At 31.4% G+C, this 20,760-nt stretch overlaps 2 protein-coding genes across 5 annotated transcripts; both read right to left on the bottom strand.

Moving 5' to 3' along the window:
- Positions 1 to 831: 831 nt before the first annotated feature.
- Positions 832 to 4,679, bottom strand: LOC120081420. Of its 4 annotated transcripts, none has more exons than XR_005482814.1 (6): positions 3,062 to 4,428; positions 2,637 to 2,703; positions 2,304 to 2,473; positions 1,583 to 1,799; positions 1,141 to 1,365; positions 832 to 1,003 (listed from the first exon to the last, which is right to left on the bottom strand). XR_005482814.1 is itself a non-coding variant. In XM_039036268.1 (6 exons), exons 1-5 carry the CDS (start codon positions 3,191 to 3,193, stop codon positions 1,620 to 1,622), a joined length of 462 nt encoding a protein of 153 aa, XP_038892196.1. In that variant the 5' UTR covers positions 3,194 to 4,679; the 3' UTR covers positions 1,062 to 1,365; positions 1,583 to 1,619. The 4 variants fall into 4 exon arrangements, 2 of the variants coding, with proteins under 2 accessions (XP_038892196.1, XP_038892195.1); XM_039036268.1 differs by lacking the exon at positions 832 to 1,003 and having other exon boundaries at positions 1,062 to 1,365; positions 1,583 to 1,636; positions 1,724 to 1,799; positions 3,062 to 4,679; XR_005482813.1 differs by lacking the exon at positions 832 to 1,003 and having other exon boundaries at positions 1,062 to 1,365.
- On the bottom strand, positions 4,609 to 19,103 carry LOC120081032 (cucumisin-like). The gene is made up of 10 exons (XM_039035712.1): positions 18,576 to 19,103; positions 18,311 to 18,483; positions 10,134 to 10,225; positions 9,808 to 10,051; positions 7,726 to 8,236; positions 7,531 to 7,634; positions 7,146 to 7,364; positions 6,359 to 6,470; positions 6,063 to 6,276; positions 4,609 to 5,259 (listed from the first exon to the last, which is right to left on the bottom strand). The coding sequence occupies exons 1-10, from the start codon at positions 19,101 to 19,103 to the stop codon at positions 4,718 to 4,720; spliced, it is 2,739 nt and encodes a 912-aa protein (XP_038891640.1). The 3' UTR covers positions 4,609 to 4,717.
- Between the last annotated feature and the right edge of the window lie 1,657 nt (positions 19,104 to 20,760).

Here is a 20,760-nt window from a genome sequence, read left to right as displayed (position 1 = left end):
GATATGCATGAGTTTGACTAGAGTAAGGGAGGAAAAATATAATTGATTATTGATTTCATGTTCCAAAAATTATCTCTAGTGTTTGAACCACACTCTTTCCATATATGATGGGTTGGGCTATAGCCTATAGTGGACTTTTTCTGGCCCTCCTTTTCCTTTTTTTGTTTTTTTCCCTCCTTTCAGGAATTAAGATAAAATATTAATTGTTCTTTTTTTTTTTTCATCCATTTCTTATATAGGTAATTTAGATAAAATAAGGATAATTGCAATGGGTAGCACTCTTAGAACTAATAATTAACTATATAGTAACATTTTTAAAGAATAGTAATTATAGCAAAATCTATCAATGATAGACTCGACTCTATCGTCAATATAATTTTATTAGTGATATAGTCTACCGGTGATAGATTTCAAAAGCTGATTTTGCTATATCTACAATTTTCTTTTGCATTGTACTATATCTGCTAATATTTTAAATATGATTGCTATATTTGCAACCGTCCCTTTTCTAGTTATCTTTTTCATTGCGGAGAATGCTTTCGTTCATAGTGTATGGGGAAGGCAAGTGTCGAAACCACATGATACTCGACGCAGGCGTTGAGGCTTGAATCGTGCTCCCCTATGGCGAAGGATTAGAATTTTGTCGTCTTGTTGAGTGTTGTTCGTTGGTTGCTGAAATCATTCAAAACATGTCCTATCTTTATGCAGTTTTTATTTCTGATACCCTTGAGCAGGACAATATCAAACCAGAACTTGCAAAGGTTCGAGACATGCCTTGTTTGTGCAGTTCTTATTTCTAATACTGTTGAGCAGAACAATATCAAACCAGAATTTGCAACGACTATAAAGAACGATCACATCGATTTTATTATGTGTTAAGTACTCATGTAGCCGCTTCTTGTATGGTTGTTCTTAGCTAATCATTTCCATTTTGTAGTCCCTGTTCTCCATGTTAACTCAATACACGTTTGCCATTCCTTTCTTTTTCTTGCTCTCTCGAGCGCTGTTTACGTTCATGGATTTTATAGATCAACATTCAATCATGACCAAAGCAACACAAATAATCGGTATCGAATTCACGAAATATAGTAAAATAAACTAAACTCATCATATACTGAGTGAACATGGTTATTGCAATACCAGATAATAAAGGATAGATTACGATGGAGGTATTGAAAGAGTTCCACTTGCAGAAAGAAAGCCACATCAACACTCTTCAGCTTTGAAATATAAAACTAGTCAGCTTCATTCTTTGATCAAAACCTTTTAGGCCTCTTCCTACTCTACTTCTTTATTACTATCATCATACTATGGTAGCTTAGCTTGTAAATGATAATATAATGTAGATTATACTGTCACCAAATCCTGGAACATAATAAAATAACTGAAAGTTAGTAAACTGGGGTGATGGGCTAGGGACAGATCAAAAGTACATCATATTCAACAAATCCATGGTGAAAAATGAATCAGTTATTGCCTCAAATCAATATGATGAACTGAAATATATCAAAATGGAAGAGAACGTTCATGAAAAAACACAAAATAAACAAGGTACGCTAACCGAGAGGATATTTCAATATACCTATGCAGGTGAGAAATCCCATTATATAGGTAGAGCGTTAGTAATAAAGAGAACCTGAAAACAGATTGGTGAGTTAAAAATTTGTCTTAACCATCAGCACCTCTTCTTTGTCAAACAGTAAATCCATGGAAGTTGTCATACCCTTCCACCAGTTTCCTCTTGAAACAGAGTTTGAATTGCTTTCATTTGCATCGTTGTCTTTCCCTTCTTTCTTAAACTGATAAAGGATTTCATAACATCAATATGTATCATCAAGTAATGATTCTAATGAACACAACAGTAGCACTTTCCAAAGCAATAACTCAATACACTTTGAAATTAATTTCATTTTTAGTTCCTATACTTTTAAATGATCAATTTTAGTCCTTGCATTTCCAATAAATCTTAAATTTAGTCCCATGGTTGGTTTAAAGTTAATTTTGATCTAACCTTGGAAAATAAAAATCAATTTTTCATTCAAGAAAAGACGAAACGAATATGTTTTCAAAATTTACAAAAGGTTGACAGAGACTAATTATTTTTTTGGAAAAATCAATGGCTTTAAGATTTATTGAAAGCATGAGGACTAAATTTGAAAATTTGAAAGTATAGAAACTAAAATAGAACAGGTTCAAAAAATATAATGACCAAAGATGGAATTTTAACCAAAAGGCTCTAGTTTTATCCAAACACTAAAGAAAACTACCCGAAAGGTGGCACATGATCATTTTGCAATGCTTACATTATGATGGGATTGCGAGGCATTGGTTCTTGGGGAGTAATTTTCTTGGCCACCATAAAAGATGGAGGAACTAAAGTAACTTGGTTCCATAGTTTCATTCTGATATATGGAGCTCTCATCTTTCCCATTTGCACCAGCAGTTCCTTTTTTGCCATTTATAGAAGCATTATCTGAGAGGAACAAAAGCTAATTTTAAATAAATGGAGAACATATCATTTAAGAAAAACTATTCAACAGTGATAATCATATGAGAGTTGGGTAGGTTAGACATAGGCTTCTTATTCTTTGTGAGGTAGGTGGGTTCAAGTTCATGTTTTAGAAGGTTAGAAAAACCTGGATTCCCAAGTTCGCCTGAGCTAACTTGATTTCCAACATCCTTTTTTCTCGCTCTCTCCACCACCTAAAATCAGAGAAAAAGTTCAAATTCGCTTTAATATCGCATGACAATTTTTATATAGAACAGCACAGAACAGAACCACTTTTGGGTTCCCTTTAACAAGTAATTTGTATCTCCATTAGAAACAAACTAAGCTTCCATTACTTTGATTCCCTAACTAAGAAGCTTTCTTATTCCAATTCTGCCAAATTTTAAGCTGTCATATCATCAACTTGAAACATGCAAAATCAACAAGAAGCTGCTGAAAAATGAAAATGACCCAGTTCAGGAAACCCGCCTCTAAAGAGAAAGGAAGAGAGAAAGAGAATGAAAGAGAGATATTAAAAAAACAAATCCAAGTAGTTGAAATTGAAGTACCAACCGGTGGTGGGAAAATAGAGCCGAAATAACCAGTTGTAGATGTTGAAGAAGCTGAATTTGAGTCCACGGGACCAAAAATATGATCCAAACTTGAAGATGAAGAGGTAGCCACTTGCAACTTCTTGTTCTCCATAGTACTAACACTGGGAGCTTTCTCTGTCAGCCAACGAACAAAACTACTCCCTAAACCTGATAGTTATCTCTTAACGGCCCACGCTCATATACAGAAAAAGAAAAACAAAACAAAACAAAAGAAGAGAAAACTCGATAAGATTTTCCAGTCAGACTAGCAAACAAACAGATAAATATGCAGACAGAGACAGAATGAGATGGAGCAGACCCACGTGAAGATTTCAGACACACAAGACCTGAAAACAGTTCAATCCCATTTATAAGCCCCAAAAAGACGCACATTCAATTCTTCTAATATGGTTCCAAGTGATCCTTCTGCAATCCCCTGAATTTAATCCGCCACATGTCCCATAACAATCTCTTTGACCTGTGTCTTATCTCTGTCTGATGTGCATGTTTCATTGTCCCATCCAAATCCATATGTGGTTTCACAAAATCCCCCCGTTTTCCCCTGTCCTCACGAACTGTGCCTTACTGATCCATGAGAGAAAAGGAGTTGTAGTGGCATCATTGGATAAGGGGTTTCAGCCCCAACTTGAAAGATTCCCATTTCTTCTGATATGCTAAATTCTTCAATAAATCAAATATACGCTCTATTGCATCTCCTTCTAATATCTATGGGAGCAAATATTCTGAGAATCAGGACGTGGAAGATATGATTTTGGATAGCAATGAGAAAGAGATGACTCTTTGGAGGAATTTTCAATTCCCTGTGAATTATTGTTTTGACTTCTGAGTATCTGTAAGTTTTGTGATTGGGGAAAGTTGTGCTAAATTCGGGAGAGCATTTTTGGTGCCTGTGGTGATCGGATTGAACATGAAGGCATTCAGATTCAGATTCAGGGATAAGATTCAAAGGCAAGAATGATAACTGAACAAAGATACTCAGGAACAAATCCAGGAGAATTATTTAGGACAGGATATTTTATCTATCCAAGAGACTTCCCTAGCAAATAGTTGCGAACATTTTTTCTTTTAATTCATTAATTGGGAAATATAAGGAAGAGTTTTGGTATTCAATAGATGAGAGATCATTTGATACAGAGATGGGAATGTCAAATTTTTAGAATTTAGTGCTTGAAATTAGGATGATTGTGTCTTATGTCAGAATAGTTTTGTAGAGTGTAATTTAGATTTTTATTAGATTATTATTAATTTCAACATATAACCGAAACAACAACGATAATCCGAACTGAGCAGTGACTTATCCACTAAACTATGTTCAGATTGGTTTTTTAAAATTAAATAGATATAGTACTAAGATTTCATATCATAAACAAATTTAAACTCGTACCATTACTCAAGCAAAAGTGATACACGTTCTTAGTAAGTGTAGGTGTTTTGTTCCCTTTCCACATTAAGGGAATTTTCAATGCAAATCTTGTTAATATATCAACTATCATTTAGATTTCGAAATAAGTCATAAAGAAGAATTTATTGATAGAATCATAAAATGATAAAATCACTTGAAACAAAGGGAAAATAGGGGGACTTCCCGACAATACTAAATAAGCACATGAAGCTCTCATGATGAGGGAATAACAAATGAAACAATGGGGCTCCTCACCAGATGCACTCCATCATCCCAGGTTAAGCTACCAGAAAGCATCTTTCCACCAACTTCTGCTTTAGACTTAATCGTCACAGTGAAGGATATCTTTTGTCCAAGAGAACGGAAAGAAAGAGTAGCAGGACGTACTGTAACTTTGAGCCCAGGCGGAGCTTTAATAACTGCTTTATAAGTTGACACTGGCAGCCCGACATTTGTGACAGTCCTGTGGTAGACACGACTAATCAATCTTCGACTAGGAGAATTGATCACTAGAGAAAAAGATGGATAGTTTAGATCTGATGCAGCTGTTTTTGTAACACCCGAACAGTTGCTTTGGTCACCAGTAACAAGGCGAAGATTTTCAGTACTATATCCTTGCCCACACAAGAATTTTATGTAATCAAGCTCTTCAGCATCATAGACTAAACCGGGGTTAATGGCATTTACTGGATTTAAGTGACCTGCTCCATATGCAAACTCAGCATCTGCGTTTAACTTCGGAGTCATGGGAAAAGCTGTAAAAGATTAAATGATTAGGGTTAGGCAAGTGCATACAGAACGATATTTAGAGCACTACTATTCTCAGTGAGTAGTGACATTGATAAGTTTGATAAATGAGTTCCTAGAGACATCTGCATTTAATGTTATTTTGACATTAAAAGTCCAAGATATTTGACTTAAATAAGATTTAAGTCTCTAAACTTTCAAACTTGTTTTATTTGAATGTATGATGTTCCAAACATTTCGTTTGTCTCTAAACTTTGCATAAAAACTATTATAATCTTTTAATAAATTACTTGACAGAAACTTAATATTTGCCCATCTTAATGTTAAGTTAATCAGTAGATATCTTGATAAGCAAGTGGTTGAAATCACACACGTAATAGGTTAAGTTTCCTAATGGATTTGAATGTTTGTTAACGATTAATTGTGAGGTCTAAAATAGTATTTCAGTAAAATTTTAAGGACTACTTTCTTTTTTTTTCCTTTAACATTATAACAACTTTCAATGTGAATGAAAGAATATAAGGGCATACAAAAAGACAAGCCCTCAAAAGGAGCCCTTTAAAAGAAAGCCCCGATTGTGTAAAATATAACCTATAGAATAATTTAAGGATTACTGCATAAGATATTATTGGTAAAGACAAATAATTTTTTAGACCAAGTTTAGAGACTACAGCATAAGATTTCAAAGGCAATCAGTTAAAACCGGGCATTTTAAAATATAGACTAAAATGAAATAAACAAGAAAAACCAGATAAAAAAAGAAGATTTAAGTTAAATTACTTGTACTAGAAAATTAAGCTCAAACTATTACCACTTGTCATAAGTGCTGACTTAATAGCAGCTGGAGACCAAGTTGGGTGGAAGGATTTGACATAGGCAGCTGCTCCTGTTGCATGTGGGCAAGCCATGGATGTGCCAGAAATTATGTTAAATGGAGCTATTCGGTTATCCCCTTCTAAACCTGTGATTGTTGTACCTTCAGACCAAGATGCTAGTATATCCACTCCTGGTGCTGCCAAATCAGGCTACAAAAGATTTCTAAAAGTCAAAATTCAATGAGGACTTAGATTTAACAAGTCATGAGTAAACCAAAGTGACATGAGTTACCTTGAGAATGTCCAGTGTAACTATATTAGGACCCCTTGATGAGAAGGAAACTACAGATGGAGCTGACAGATCCTCAATGGTAGTACTCTTTTCTATGGTAGCTTCTGGATTTCTGTCAAACAAAAAACGGGCAATGAAAAGGGGCGATTTCAAAATATTTTAAGCAAAGAAGGTCAAAATTGGCCATCAAATTAGTAACGTTTAAATACTATTTTAGTCTATCAATGTTTCAGACTCTAAACTCTCAAATATTGGGTTTTGGTTTATCAATACTGAAATATCCTGTGTTAGGCACTGTGCTTTACATAAAACATGATTGTAGCCTTTAGTATTAATTTTTGTTAATCATTAAAAAGGGTTCATATACATTTAGAAACTAAAGCATGATATACTAATATAGCTGTCTCCATACGCAGACACAGACACCTTTTTTCATATAGACATTTTTAAAAAGTTCAACAAGAGGTGAGGGCCGAGAATGTACATTCGACCTCAAAGAAGTTAATAGGAATCTTAAACATTGAAGAACGAGCAAATTGGCTTAATGTAGACATCTATTGATAAGATAAATGAATAAAGTATGTGCCTACTGCCTAGAGAGAGATTTTGTTAGATCATTTCTACGAATTAATGGAAAAGATTAAAAATATCTTTTTTATAGAAAGTTAATGAAGTTAAGAACTAAAATAGAACATTAAAAATTTTAAAGAATAATCAAACACTAGAGTTAAAGAAACTAAAATATAATTTAAATACTGTGTAACCTTTCAGCGACGTGCCATTATACCTGTTTGATCTCAGGTACTGGAAAACATTCTTTCCAGCCTTCAAGTCTATCAAGGAAACAGGTAGGGGGAAAAGAAAGGCAACATCTTGGTGGCCAGCATCTTGCATTATTGTACCAACCGCACCACTACTGAGAGCTGGTCCCCCATCACCAATCTCATCGCATAAAACAATCTTCCCCCGAACTTTGTCCACGTCCAGAGAACCAGGGATGCAGAACCTGCATTTTAACACCAAAATTCAATTGCTTTAAACCCAAAACTTGTTTACAACTTGGAAAAACACAGCACATTTAGATTTATAATAAAATCGCCACAGAGTAACATCAGTCAGCAACCCACCATTTCTAACAAGTCCATAATAAGAAATCTTTTAGCTTCAATTACCTTGACAATGATCCATTGAAACCTGCAGTTGTATTAGGAGCTTCACCAGCATGTATAAGTGGAAACAACTTATCTCCAAGTTGGAAGGTGTTCACAGAGGTACCCTAACAAACAGGTGGTGTGCAAATTAATCAATGACTCGGACATAGCAGAACATAACACATTCATGAAAGAATAAAGCAGTCTAGGGCTCACCTGAAAGGATTCTCCATTACCCAACTTCACATTAGTCACGAACTTCCTATCGATAGTGCTAGCAGCTACCGATAACGACCATGGAGAAACATTCGTGATAGTACCAAGGCTAGGGCCAGAATTGCCACCGGAATTTGAAGTCAGAATCCCATTCTTCATTGCGTGAAAAGCCCCAATAGCGATTGAATCGTTGAAGTAATTCTTGGCGACAAAACCTCCGACGGAAATGGAGATGATGTCAACGCCATCAGCAATTGCATTGTCGAAAGCTGCAAGTATGTCGGCGTCGAAGCAACCATCGGACCAGCAGATCTTGTAGACGGCAATGCGGGCGGAGGGAGCGCCCCCACGAGAGGTGCCAGCGGCGAGGCCGAAGAGGCTGGCGTCGGAGACAAAATTACCGCCGGCGGTGGATGAGGTGTGGGTTCCATGGCCTTCTGTATCTCTCGGAGAAAGAATATCGGCTCCGAAGAGAGGCTCGCTCCGGAAGACTCGAGCTCCGATTATTTTACTTCATAAATTTCAACACACAATTTTAGGGGAAAAAAACGAATAAATTATGAAAAACACATCCAAACTTTTACCTTTGTTTTAAAAATATCTTTGAATTTTAACTCTCATTAACCCTTTTTTATTTTTAGTTTTTGAAAAATTAAACTTAGACATTACCTCAATCTTCAAATTTATTCCTTCACACAACAAGATCATTGAATTTCATGTAAAAATTTATTTTTGTTTTTAGAATTTGACTAAGAATTTAATCATTGTACTTAAGAAAAATACAAATCATCATAAGAAATGATGAGGAAATAAGCTTAATTTTCAAAAATAAAAAACAAAAAGCGAAATGATTATCGAACAGAATCTAAAAGTTTCAATAATATTCTTAAACTCTAAAAAATGAATACAAAAACATATGTAACATTAGTTTTAGATGGAAAAGCTTAGTACTTTATACAAAAGTACATCTAAACTTTCAAAAGTTTCGATAGTACATTTAAACTGAAAAAAGATAATTTCAAAGTATCCTTACCATTAGTATATAGACAGAAACCAATATACCTCATTTCAAAAACACTTTTAGAACTTGCATTAGTGTCAACCTCTTAAAAAATCTCTTTAAATTATCGGTTAGTAAATAGACGAAAATTGCTTATCTATACTCCATAACTTTCATCTTCTATTTCCACTCTCTTCTATACTTTAATCCTATGACCTAACATTTCTTTATGTTTTCTGTTTTTTCCTCCCTTCTTCAGTATTCTCTTACTTCCATTCTTTTATTCTTCATTTCTATAACGATTTCCTTCAAAATTAAGGTATATAAACTATAGCACGAAGAAATAGAATCATAGGACTTAAATGTTTTAACAAGCTTGAGTTTAGTAATTATGAGGGCAATTAGTAGGACCAAAAAAAAAACACATAAAGCATGCATATTATCAAATTTGTAGTGATGAAGACTTTATCGTTTTTTTTTTTTTTCAATTCAAGTTAGTTTAATTATTATATGATTAGTTTTGAATGTTCCTCATGATTGAAGATAATATTCCTTCGTCGGCCCCTTTTGTATTTAACGTTTCGTTATTTTGCTAAGTTTTGAGAGGTGATCATTTGATTTTGGGACTTGTTTTATCCTTCAAAATTGAAGCTTTATGTTTTGTTTGGTTGTTAGAGAAAATTAATTGGTTTAAGAAATGGACAAATGGAGAAAAGAATGAGAGTATATATAATTATTAAAAAAATGATGGTATCCATATATTATATTTTTTTAGAACTTTTTTTTTTAAATTTAAGAGTATTATTAAATTCTTTAAGAGTATCTGAGAGTATTTTTGAAACAAAGTTTTGACGATTATCATCTAGAACTAACAAGTAAAGATATATTTTACCATTTTTGTTAAGTTATTGAAACTTTTGAAAATTTAGAGGTATTTTTTGAAACAAAACTATAACGTTCATGGACATTTTCTATAATTTAAGCCTTCGTACCCTACACTTGTTGTACTAAATAAAAAAAAAAACTATGATGAAATTACTTGTTTAATTAGTGTACTATATTAAAGGTGTAAAAAGAGATACTTGTTGCAGGTGAAATTAGAAACGGGTTCGCATTTGCCGTTCCATTTAGGGGGCGGCGGGCCAAAACCTTCATCTGAAAAGCTTTGAGATTCCGGCCAAATCCCAGTATCTAACATTCCGATGATCAAATCGGTCTCCAAGCTGGTTCTTCGAGCTTGTTGGAAGAAACCCATGAAATCCCATGATCTTGTCGTATGAAGTTGTTTCTTTTCACTCGGAAACACAGACACAACTTCATCCATCTCTGGAAACCCAAAACAAAAACTCCTTAATAAGCTAATCAAATTCAACCTTTTTTAATTTTTTTTTTTAGAAGAAGAAGCCACCGGCGAGTTTTCGAGCCTCTTCCTCGTTTAGCCTCGCTGCAAAGCCGTTGAAGCTCCGATGGTAGCTATACACCAGAGATTTTGATGCATCACTGAAATCAACAAAGTTAGTTTGAGAAGTTATTAGATAAATATGACAAATTGTTTTAGTAAGAATATGCTTAAGCCAATCGGTCGGCCACCAATGAGTAAAAGTCGATTGGTCGGTTTGATCGGTTTTATTCTTTATATTTTTTAAAAAAATTTATCCATTTGGAATTTTTGCAAACCAAGACCGATCAACCCCTCTCCTTCTCCAACTGACCTACTTCGATTTGATCAGTCGCTCGATTTTTCGGTCTATTATACTCGTTCATAATATATGGCTTTTAATTACATTCCTACACACAATAATGTTATTTAATGTTATTCCATATTGTAACGTTATTGTATCTTCTTTAATCTATTAAAAAAAGCAACTAGCTCTCTACCTTGAATTAAGAACCCATGGTCACTTAGAAAAAGTGTTATCAAATATCGAAATGCATTTTATACTTCATCCCATTAAAAGAAAGAAGAAAAAAAGAAGGAAAAAACTTACCTATAATATGTATATATCAAGAAATTTCCAATATAACACAACTTTTTCAAATTTCTTTCTTCGATATTTTAAATAAAATATTTATGACCCTGTTTCGTTGGCAATTCAGTTTATGTTTTTATGCTTGCAAATTCATTGAATTCATTAATTATGACCGATCATCCGAATCATATTTCGGAAAATTATTTTTGAATTTTGTGATTTGAAACAAAGTAAATTCTTAAAACAATATTTTGATATTTTCATTATATCCATAATTTGAATTTTTAGATTTAAATTTTGAAATATAAAATTTTATTAAATAAAGATAAAAAAAACTAAAAATGCAATATGTCATGTTATAAACTCAATTTATTTTTTTAAATTAAAATATGTAATATGTAATGTATTATAAATTATATATATAATATTTCAAAATAATAATTATATAATTTTTTAAAAACATAAAACATGTTCATAAATAGATTTATAATAGTTTATTGTCAACAAATATTTAAGGAGTAATTACAACAAATTTTATGATTTATAGATATAGTATCAAATACATTATAAAAAAAAATTGTTTAAATTAGAATCCAATTATTAAATTAACTATCAAACACATATTTGAATACATAAAATATGATTATGTTTTCTTTGAATCAAAGATTGTTTTTAAGATTTTGTTTTCAGATTCATTACCAAACAGACCTAACATCGATCTCGGTGATAATATGTATTAATGTATTACAAACATTTATAATTTAATGGTCGTCAACTTGAGCATAATTCATCGAGTTAGATATGAATTACCATTTTCAAACTAAAAAAGAAAAAAAAAAAAAAAAAAAAAGGAAAAAAAACCTTGTGGTAAGAACTTGTTGAAGCATGTTGGTATGCTGTTCGGACACAGCTAAGAAACCTCCTTCAGATGGTTTTCCCATGTAAACAACATAAACCTGCATGCTCTTTCAAACGCACAAACTTCATTAATCTCTCCAAATTATAATTTTACAAATCATATATATCACTCTTTAATATTTTTAAAACTGGTGATTTTAGTTCATTCTTTTTAATTATGCTCAAAACCCTCATATCATGTACTGTTATTTAGGGTTACAAAATTGATTAACGCATCATTATGTGTATAGAATAAGTTATGTCTATTATGATCAGTTCGTTTAAAAAAGAGGGATCGACATTATACAATCTACGTACATTTTTTAAAGAAAAATTTTCACAGACAGAAAAAAAATATTAAATTATTTATAGAGATAGGAAAAAAATAGTGATAGATATCGATAGACTTCTATCAGCATATATCCGTGATAAACTTCTATCAATTTCTATCACTGATAGAAATTAATAGACTTTTATCAATCTCTATCAAAATAGATTACAATTTTGTTATTTTGTATAAATGGTTTCTCTTATTTTTCTATTTTTTAAATCTTTTTTTTAAAAACTATTTTTAACATTAAAGTATATATATGACAAAAATACTGTATAATGTACTATGTAGTGTTACATCTATATATAGAAAAAAAAGGGTGAAAAAAAGACAAAAGGTTGGATAATTTTTTTTTTTTTTTTTTTTGTATTTTTTACAAAATCATAAACGTGAGACAATTGAGATCTAATTCAGGAATGGTGAGCTCAAACAAATACTATCTTGAGAAATATATTTAAGGTTCTACTTTAGAAAGAAGAGAAAATCTAATGATATTTATAAGATAGATGAGTTATATAACATATTGTCAATTGGTTTTGAGATGAAATCTCGTGTTTATTAACTATGGTATTAGAGAACACAAAAATCCCAAATACACGTTGGATCCAAAGAAATATATTGGGATTTGACCCAAGAGAAAAGCCAAATTAAAAGACCTCACAATAATAATTTTTTTTCTGCTGGTTTCATAAATTTTGGTATTAAATAAATATGAGTTTCATCTCGAAGCAACTAATTTTCGAAATAAAACTTTCATGTTTAATCTAATATACATATCCGTTTTTTCATTTAAATTCAAGATGAAGAGAAAATGGAAAAAAGTTTGCAAGTTCAACATGATTTTTAAAAACAGAAAACCAATAACATATATAATCAAGTAAATTTAAGGAAATGAAATATAAATAGTGAATTGAAAATGTGAAAATGATATGCCTTTCTATCATCATCATCATCTGCTTGGGAGGTGATGAAAAGCAAAGTGCAAGCAAAAGCCATTAGCAAAAGCCTGCAAGAACTGAAAGAGAATAATCCATTGCAACATTCCATTGAAATTTCAAAGCAGCTAGCTAATAATTAAGCTTATTAAAGCCCTAATCTGATAATATTGCATGTTTAGGGTTTTGATTTTATATATATATAGAACAAAAAATGAATCTTAGGCCATTTAATCAATTAATTACTTTGGGGTTTTCTCAAACTCATCCAATGAAATCCAATTTATAGCCGGCAAAACAACAATGTTTTATCCAATGACACTTCATTAATTTAGTGAACTCAATTGACAGTACATATATACATGGAAGTTACCAAAATAAAACCTTGAAATTTCAGAACAGTAGTGTATTTGTTGTATGTTTTATGTTAGCCATAATATATATGTGAAAGAAATTAAGTATTGTCCCATAAGCTATAACATTGTTTTTTCCCATCATTACTTAAATAATATTGATATTAGTTGGAAAAGAGAAAAATATAATTAAAAAAAAATAATGGTATTAGTTGGAAAATATCGAATTCTCAAATTTATTAAAATGTCCATTTTACGAGTATTTTGAAAAATATATACATTAATTCAAGGAAAATCATTTTAAATGACAAAACTTCAGAAAATATTTATAAATAATAGCAAAATATCATAGTCTGTTTGTGATAGACCACGTTAGACTGCACTAGACTACTATTTGTGTCTATTATGACACAGATAGACACAAATAATAATCTATCACGGTATATCGCAGATAGACTGTAAAATTTTACTATATTTATAATATTTTATTTTATTTTTCTATATTTAAAAACAACTCTAAATTCAAACTTTTTTCTCAAGCTTTCAAAAATATATGAGCTATATATATATTAAAAAGATAAAAACAAAAAAAATATAAATTTTAAATAATTATGAGAGTTTTACTACCATTATTACACTCTTAAATTTTTAATAATTTGAATAATTATTCCTGAAAAAATTATATATATATATATATTTTGTAACTAAGCCATATTGGTTTTTTTTTTTTTTAATTATAGAAAGCTCTAGTGTTTTAATTTGATGAGTGTTGGGTTTAATTGCAATTATTCCTTTTTAATATTTAAATACAAATTGAAAGTGAGAGATTTGAACCACGAATCTTTTGGTCCTTAATATGTACCAATATCAGTTGAGCTAAGCTCTCGTTGACAACTAAAATTAATTACTTACCAAATATTTTGAAAAATGACAATATATATGTTCAATAAATAAAATTTAGGACTTCCCACCAAAATTATAAAATATAGCTTTATGAGTATATATGGTGTGACAATTTATTATCCTCAGCACTACAACAGTTCAAATAATTTTCTATATATATTCGGACATTTATGTCTAGGACATTTAAAATGGATAAAGTGAGATAAATAATGTTTTCTAAAAAATAAATTGGAAGAAATAGGTTGATTAGAAAAAAAAAAATTAGTGCATCTCTCTAGGAGATAGGGATGTTCAAAAAACCCAATGATCCGAAACCGATCAACCCAACCCAACTCGTGTCGTTTGGGTTGAGTTGGGTTCATATAAATGAAAATTTTATGGGTTGGGTTGGTTCATGGGTTTACCAACCCGAATTTATTATTAACTTTAAAATATATTATTTTATTACCTATAATACAATTATTTATACATATATTGATTTTAATTTTATTTAATTCTAATATTTTTTTGAATAATTTATTTTTCAACGACTCTTAAAAGTAGTTTCTTACACTTTAAAAAGAAAATTTTCACTATATAAATTGAAATTGAGTTGTTAATATTAATTCAACATATGAAAATAATTAAATTAGATTTTTACATATTTATGTTTTGCTTATTTTTAGAACAAAAATTTAACTAAATGACTCGATTAACCCGAACGAACCCAACCTAAATATTTCATGGTTGGATTGGGTTGGGTTCATTTTTTAATAAGGGTTAGTTGAGTTAAAAAAATTTATAACCCGAACAATTGGGTTGGATAAGTCTTTCAACCCAACCCAACCAATGATCACTCTTATTATGAGACACATTCGCCTTTTTTCTTTTCTTTTAATTTTTATTATTTATTTATTTTTATTTTTTTTTGTTAAACAACTTAGACTTCCGTTTTCTTCTATTGTTACCTTTAACATTTATTGGTTAAACGACTGAGATTGTCCAAGATTGTTTTTTATGGAAAAAAATATATTTTTAATCTCTACATTTGAGTTCAATTTCTATTTGATCCTAGATTTGAAAATATTATATTTTTAATTTTAATTTAGTCTCTAGGTTTGATTTGGTATCTAGGTTTCAAGACTTATACATTTAAATTTAATTTGATCTCTAAGTTTGAAGATTTATATGTTTAATTTTAATTTTTTACTAAATACCTACTTTAAATTTTTAATATTAATGTCAAATAATTAATTTAAAATAATTTCAGTAATTGGCATTAACATTAGTTTCTACATCGGATGAATTATAAATTAAAAGAATAAAATAACTACTTTAAAAATTAAAGCCTCGTTTGGTAATCACTTTATTTTTTTAAATAAGTATTTGGATACTATTTTCACCACCAAATTTCTTCATTTTTTTATCTCTATTTTTTACCGGTGGTTTAAAAAATTAAATCAAATTTTAAGAACTAAAACAAGTAGTTTTCAAAAAAAAAAATTTGTTTTTGATATTTGATTAAGAAATCAACAATTGTACTTAAGAAATGTGTAAATCATCATAAGAAATGTGGAGATGTAGGTTTAATTTAAAAAATAAAAATAAAAAACCAAATGATTACTAAACGGTGGCTAAATTATCCAATTTTAATCCATATACTTTTAAAAAAATCTTAAAGTTTTCATTGCTAATTATTGTTAATCTTCTAAAAAAAACTGTTATTATATATTAACATTTTACTATAAATATTTAATCTCTTAGTTTTAAATTTCTTGGAATTATGGAGACTTTCAAGAAACTTTAAAGAATTGAGACCAAAATGATATTTTAACCTGAACAAATATTAATAATGTCGATATAATATTAGTGATAGACATTTTAACTTGTTTGAAAAAGCATAAAATATTTATTTATTATTATTTTTTGAATTTGATGTTTTAAAGATTTTTCTTCAGAAATGTCTACCAACATGATCATTATATCCTATGAAGCACAGACATAGATATGGCTACACGATCGGATACGACGATTCGTCAATTTCTAAAAAATTAAGATACGGAAACATCTAAGGATGCGTCATTTTTTTATATATTTTTTTAATATATATATTTCTAAAAAACAAGGATACTAATACGTTGAAAATACATTTTTTTCTTTAAAAAAATCTAGGATATAGATAAATTTAGCATACAAGTTAATAACAATAACACAAAATAGAATACAAATATTGAAGTACAATACAAAAAAAGCAACATCTAAGATGTTGAAGTATAATAATTAATAAAATGCAATAAAAAAGTGACTCATATTGCAAAGAAGAAGAAGAAGATTAGAAAGAGAAGTATGAAGATAAACGAAGAACTTATTGTTGAAGATATCCAAATGGTTTATATTTTGGTGGACTTTGTGGGGACTCAAATGTGAAGATGGAGATTAGATGATTCTAGTCTAGGGTTTGGTCTGTTACTTTTTTTTTTTCCTTTTAGTTTTGGACTCGAGTAGTGAGCTTTTTAAATAAGTTGCCAAATTTTAGATTGGTAAAGATTAGATGAGTTATTTAAAAGACACATAAAAATAGATATGTCAAATCGTGTGTCAGATACGTATCTGGAAAGTATCTGAAAGTATAGATACATCAAATCGCGTGTCAGATACGTATCTGGGAAGTATCTGAAAGTATCGATATCCGATGTCTGATACTGATTGTTTGTCTCACATGAAGTATCTTTGCTTCATAGATTATATCAATATTTCCACCATTTTTTTTTATAAAATTAAGACTTCATTTTAACATATGAACTTAGATAAATGTATCAATTTGCTCTTTCTCCTCCATATTCATCCGACAATTATTGTATGAAACTTACCATTTGTATCAATTAAACTCTAAAATTTTCATGGAACGAATCACTTTAAACCTTTCACTATAAGTACATTTGAAAGGCATCGATGCATAAGTTTCTATACATGTGTAAATCAACTTCTTCAAATATTGATTGATTTTACAAATTAAAATGTACAATTAGAATTAATGCATAGATGATTCTCAAACAAAATAGATGATTAGAGAGTTGAAATCTAAACATATTAGAGATCTTCAAATGTTTGGTTTTACAAAGGGATAGTTAGATTTGATGTAGGGACAATTCTCACAGAAAACTCTAACAGAGAGTCTTGTTAAATTGATTTACTTACGTAAATTGATGAGTTCAATTAATATAACTATAAACTCATGTGTTTTTTTCCCAATGGAAGATAATGGAGGATGTAAATTGAACACTTACAAAATTCAGAGTTTAGATTAATATATTTTTAGTTTATGATTTTAATTAATAATCTTTGAAGTGTATGGGTATATATATATTTTTTAAAAAATTGTCTCGTAATCGATAAAATTTAGAGAAATTGTGATGGGTAGAAAAGAAAATGTGAGTATTTGCAAATCTAGCAACAATTTTCTAAAATTGAAAGTATAATTAAAAAGATAAATTTTATTTTCGTTCTTCTTATTGTTCCAATTTTACCCTCATTTGTGTTAGAAAAAATCTGGAGGACAAATATAAAAAATGAGAGATATATATTTTCCATTCAACTAAGCATGCCTTTATATAGGCTTACAAACATAACCATAGGAATGCCAATGGTTTAGAGCTATAAATATCATCAAATGCTCATAACTCACATAACTCCTATAACTCAAAAATCACTATTGGTTACAAAAAAACTAAAAGTCACAAAACCTAAAAGTCACAAATAAAGTTTAATAATGACAAACTTTTCAAACACATCACACTCCCCCCCCCCCCCCAACTTGATTTGTTACACCAAGTAAACTCCTCATTTTGTGAAAGTCTCCAACTTGAGGGCTTTGAAATGTGCGCCGCTTGGTCTTGTGACTTGATATATGGAGTTCCACTTCTTTCTTTTGTATGAATGAAATCGCGAATTAGTGAAATCGGGTATCAATGTGCTTGCTCTCTCCCATGAAATACCGAATTTTTGGCTAAGGCAATGGCCGATTTGTTGTCAATACAAATCTCCATGGACCGTCCATTTGAAACTTCAACTCATTCACTAAGTTTTTCAAAAGACATAATTGCATGACATACACATGAAGTTGCTGCAACGTACTCTGCCTCGCATGTTGATAATGTGACTATGGGTTGCTTTTTTGACATCCATGTGAATGCCGTTCACCAATAAAAAACACAAACCTCGTAGTGCTCTTTTGATCATCCAAATCACTACTCCAATCACTATCACAATAACCAACAATATCAAAATTACTAGAAGAGACATAGGAAAGACCATACCCAATCGTCCATTTGATGTAGCGAAGTATCCTTTTTGCCATTTTACAATGTGTCATTGTCGGTTCATAAATCGACTAATAATTCCAATCGAATAAAGAATATCCGGTCTTGTACATGTCAAGTATCTCAAACTTCCAACCAAGCTTTTGAAATATGTAGAATTTACCTTCTCTCCTCCATCTTGCTTGGTGATTTTGACTCCACATTCCATCGGTGTTCTAACTGGATTAGCATCATTCATATTGAACTTCCTGAGCACTTCTTTAGCATAGCCCTCTTGGGATATAAAAATTCCATCTTCACCTTGTTTGACCTCAATCCCAAGATAGTAACTCATGAGACCAATGTCCGTCATTTCAAACTCCTTTGCCATCTCTCTTTTGAACTCATCAAACATGCTATGATTGTTTCCGGTAAATACTAAATCATCAACATATAAACAAATGATTAGTATGCTTTCACATAGCATTTTGATGTAGAGGGCATGCTCATAAGGACACTTCATATACTTCTTCTCTTGAACGTACTTGTCAATCTTCGAATTCCATGCTCTTGGTGCTTGCTTTAAACCATAAAGTGCCTTATTCAATCGAAGCACTTTATCTTCTTCACCCTTGACTTCATAACCCAATGGTTGTTCCACATAGACCTCTTCCTCAAGAATTCTATTCAAGAATACCGATTTGACATCCATTTGATGAATCTTTCAATGATTATGGGCTGCCAAAGCAATAATCATGAAGATGAGTTTCTCGCTTCGATCATCGAGCTTGGTCCCTTTTTCTTCGGACACATGAGCATATGCAATACTCCCAAACACCTTGAAGTGACCAATCCCAGGCTTTCTTCCGTTCCATGCTTTTTGAGGTGTCTTGTCAAGCACACTTTTGGTTGGTGCTCGATTTGTCTAATAAACCGCACAAGCTACGCCCTCTGCCCAAAATTCTCTCGGCATCTTCTTTATCTTTAGCATGCTTCTTGCCATGTTCAAGATTGTCTGATTCTTCCTCTCCACCACGCCATTTTGTTGCAGTGTTCTTAGGACTGTTAATGGACGTCAGATGCCTTTTTCATCACAAAATTGTTTGAACTCATTTGATGTGAATTCACCACCTCGATCGGTTCTCATAGCCTTGATTGTAAGGTTGCTTTCATTCTCCACACATGCCTTAAATCTCTTGAAGATTTCAAATACTTCTGATTTTTCCTTCAAAAAGTACACCCATGTTTTTCTAGAAAAATCATCAATAAAAAGAAGGAAATATTTACTTTTACCATGAGACTCTGGTTTGATCATTCCACACATCGACATAGATGAGTTCTAAAGGCTTCTTTTCTCTTGTCATAGACTCCTTCGGAAAATTAATTTGATGATGTTTGCCAAGCAAACACCCTTCACACACTTGGTTTGGCTTGTGAATGTGTGGTAAACCTCGCACCATCTTTTTCTTCGACAAGTCTTCTAGACTTCCAAAATTGAGATGCCCGAACCGTAGATGCCATAGCCAAAAGAGATCTTCATAACACGTCTTCAAGCATTTTGGAACATCATTACATATATTCAAAAGAAACATTCAGATTTTGGTCATGGAGACTTTAGCAATAAGTCTCTCATGATTATCCCTCAAATACAAAAAATTTCTTTTCATTTGAACTTCAAAAACTTTCTCTAACAATTGTCTTACACTTAATATATTATTTTTTACATTGGGAATGTAATAAAAATGTGTGATATATTGATTTTCTCCATTTTTTAACCGAATGAGAATTTTACCTATTCCTTTGATGGCGGCCAAACAATTGTCTCCAAAGGCAATATTACCTTTCTCCATCTCGTTCAACTCCACAAACATCTCGCATTTTCCACACATGTGATTCGAGGCTCCTGTGTCAAGATACGACATACTATTTTGACTCTCTTCTTCTCCCTTTGAAACCATAAATAAGGTTCCATTCTCCTCTGCATAATTGAATTGCCCTTGATGGGCTTTTGAGTGTCAAGATACGACATACCATTCCGTCTCAATTGGTTGACGACAACCATTACTTTTGTGTGATATTCCGCTATCACCTCTGTCTCCTTCATTTGTAAAGATTCAAACTCACCACGTAAGGTTTGCAACTGTACCTTTTCTACACGATCGGCTCCTCTATGAGTCGATTGGAGCTTATCCCATGCCGCCTTTGACGTCTCCGTATTGGCGATGGTCTCAAACGTATCTTCGTCCACCCATTGATACAAGATATAAAGGGCTTTCTTGTCCTTATTTCTTGTCTCCTTTAACGCATCTCTTTGTGCTTGATTGACTCTAGCTTCTGCCTCTTGGAAACCGTTCTCCACGATCTCCCAC

Source organism: Benincasa hispida, chromosome 7, assembly GCF_009727055.1.
Source record: "Benincasa hispida cultivar B227 chromosome 7, ASM972705v1, whole genome shotgun sequence".
In the NCBI taxonomy this organism is placed as follows: domain Eukaryota; kingdom Viridiplantae; phylum Streptophyta; class Magnoliopsida; order Cucurbitales; family Cucurbitaceae; genus Benincasa; species Benincasa hispida.
The sequence above is the reverse complement of the archived record's forward strand: the minus strand, read 5'-3'. Positions and strand labels throughout refer to the sequence as shown.

Excerpts from the sequence above, each read along its gene's own strand:
- LOC120081420 (XM_039036267.1), bottom strand. The coding sequence starts at position 3,193 with ATGGAGAACAAGAAGTTGCAAGTGGCTACCTCTTCATCTTCAAGTTTG. Across the intron at positions 2,474-2,636 it reads AGGCGAACTTGGGAATCCAG|ATAATGCTTCTATAAATGGC; the intron begins GTTTTTCTAACC and ends TGTTCCTCTCAG. Across the intron at positions 1,800-2,303 it reads CCTCGCAATCCCATCATAAT|TTTAAGAAAGAAGGGAAAGA; the intron begins GTAAGCATTGCA and ends ATCCTTTATCAG.
- LOC120081032 (XM_039035712.1), bottom strand. The coding sequence starts at position 19,103 with ATGGATGTCAAATCGGTATTCTTGAATAGAATTCTTGAGGAAGAGGTC. Across the intron at positions 7,635-7,725 it reads GTAATGGAGAATCCTTTCAG|GGTACCTCTGTGAACACCTT; the intron begins GTGAGCCCTAGA and ends CCTGTTTGTTAG. Across the intron at positions 5,260-6,062 it reads GTCAGCACTTATGACAAGTG|CTTTTCCCATGACTCCGAAG; the intron begins GTAATAGTTTGA and ends AATCTTTTACAG.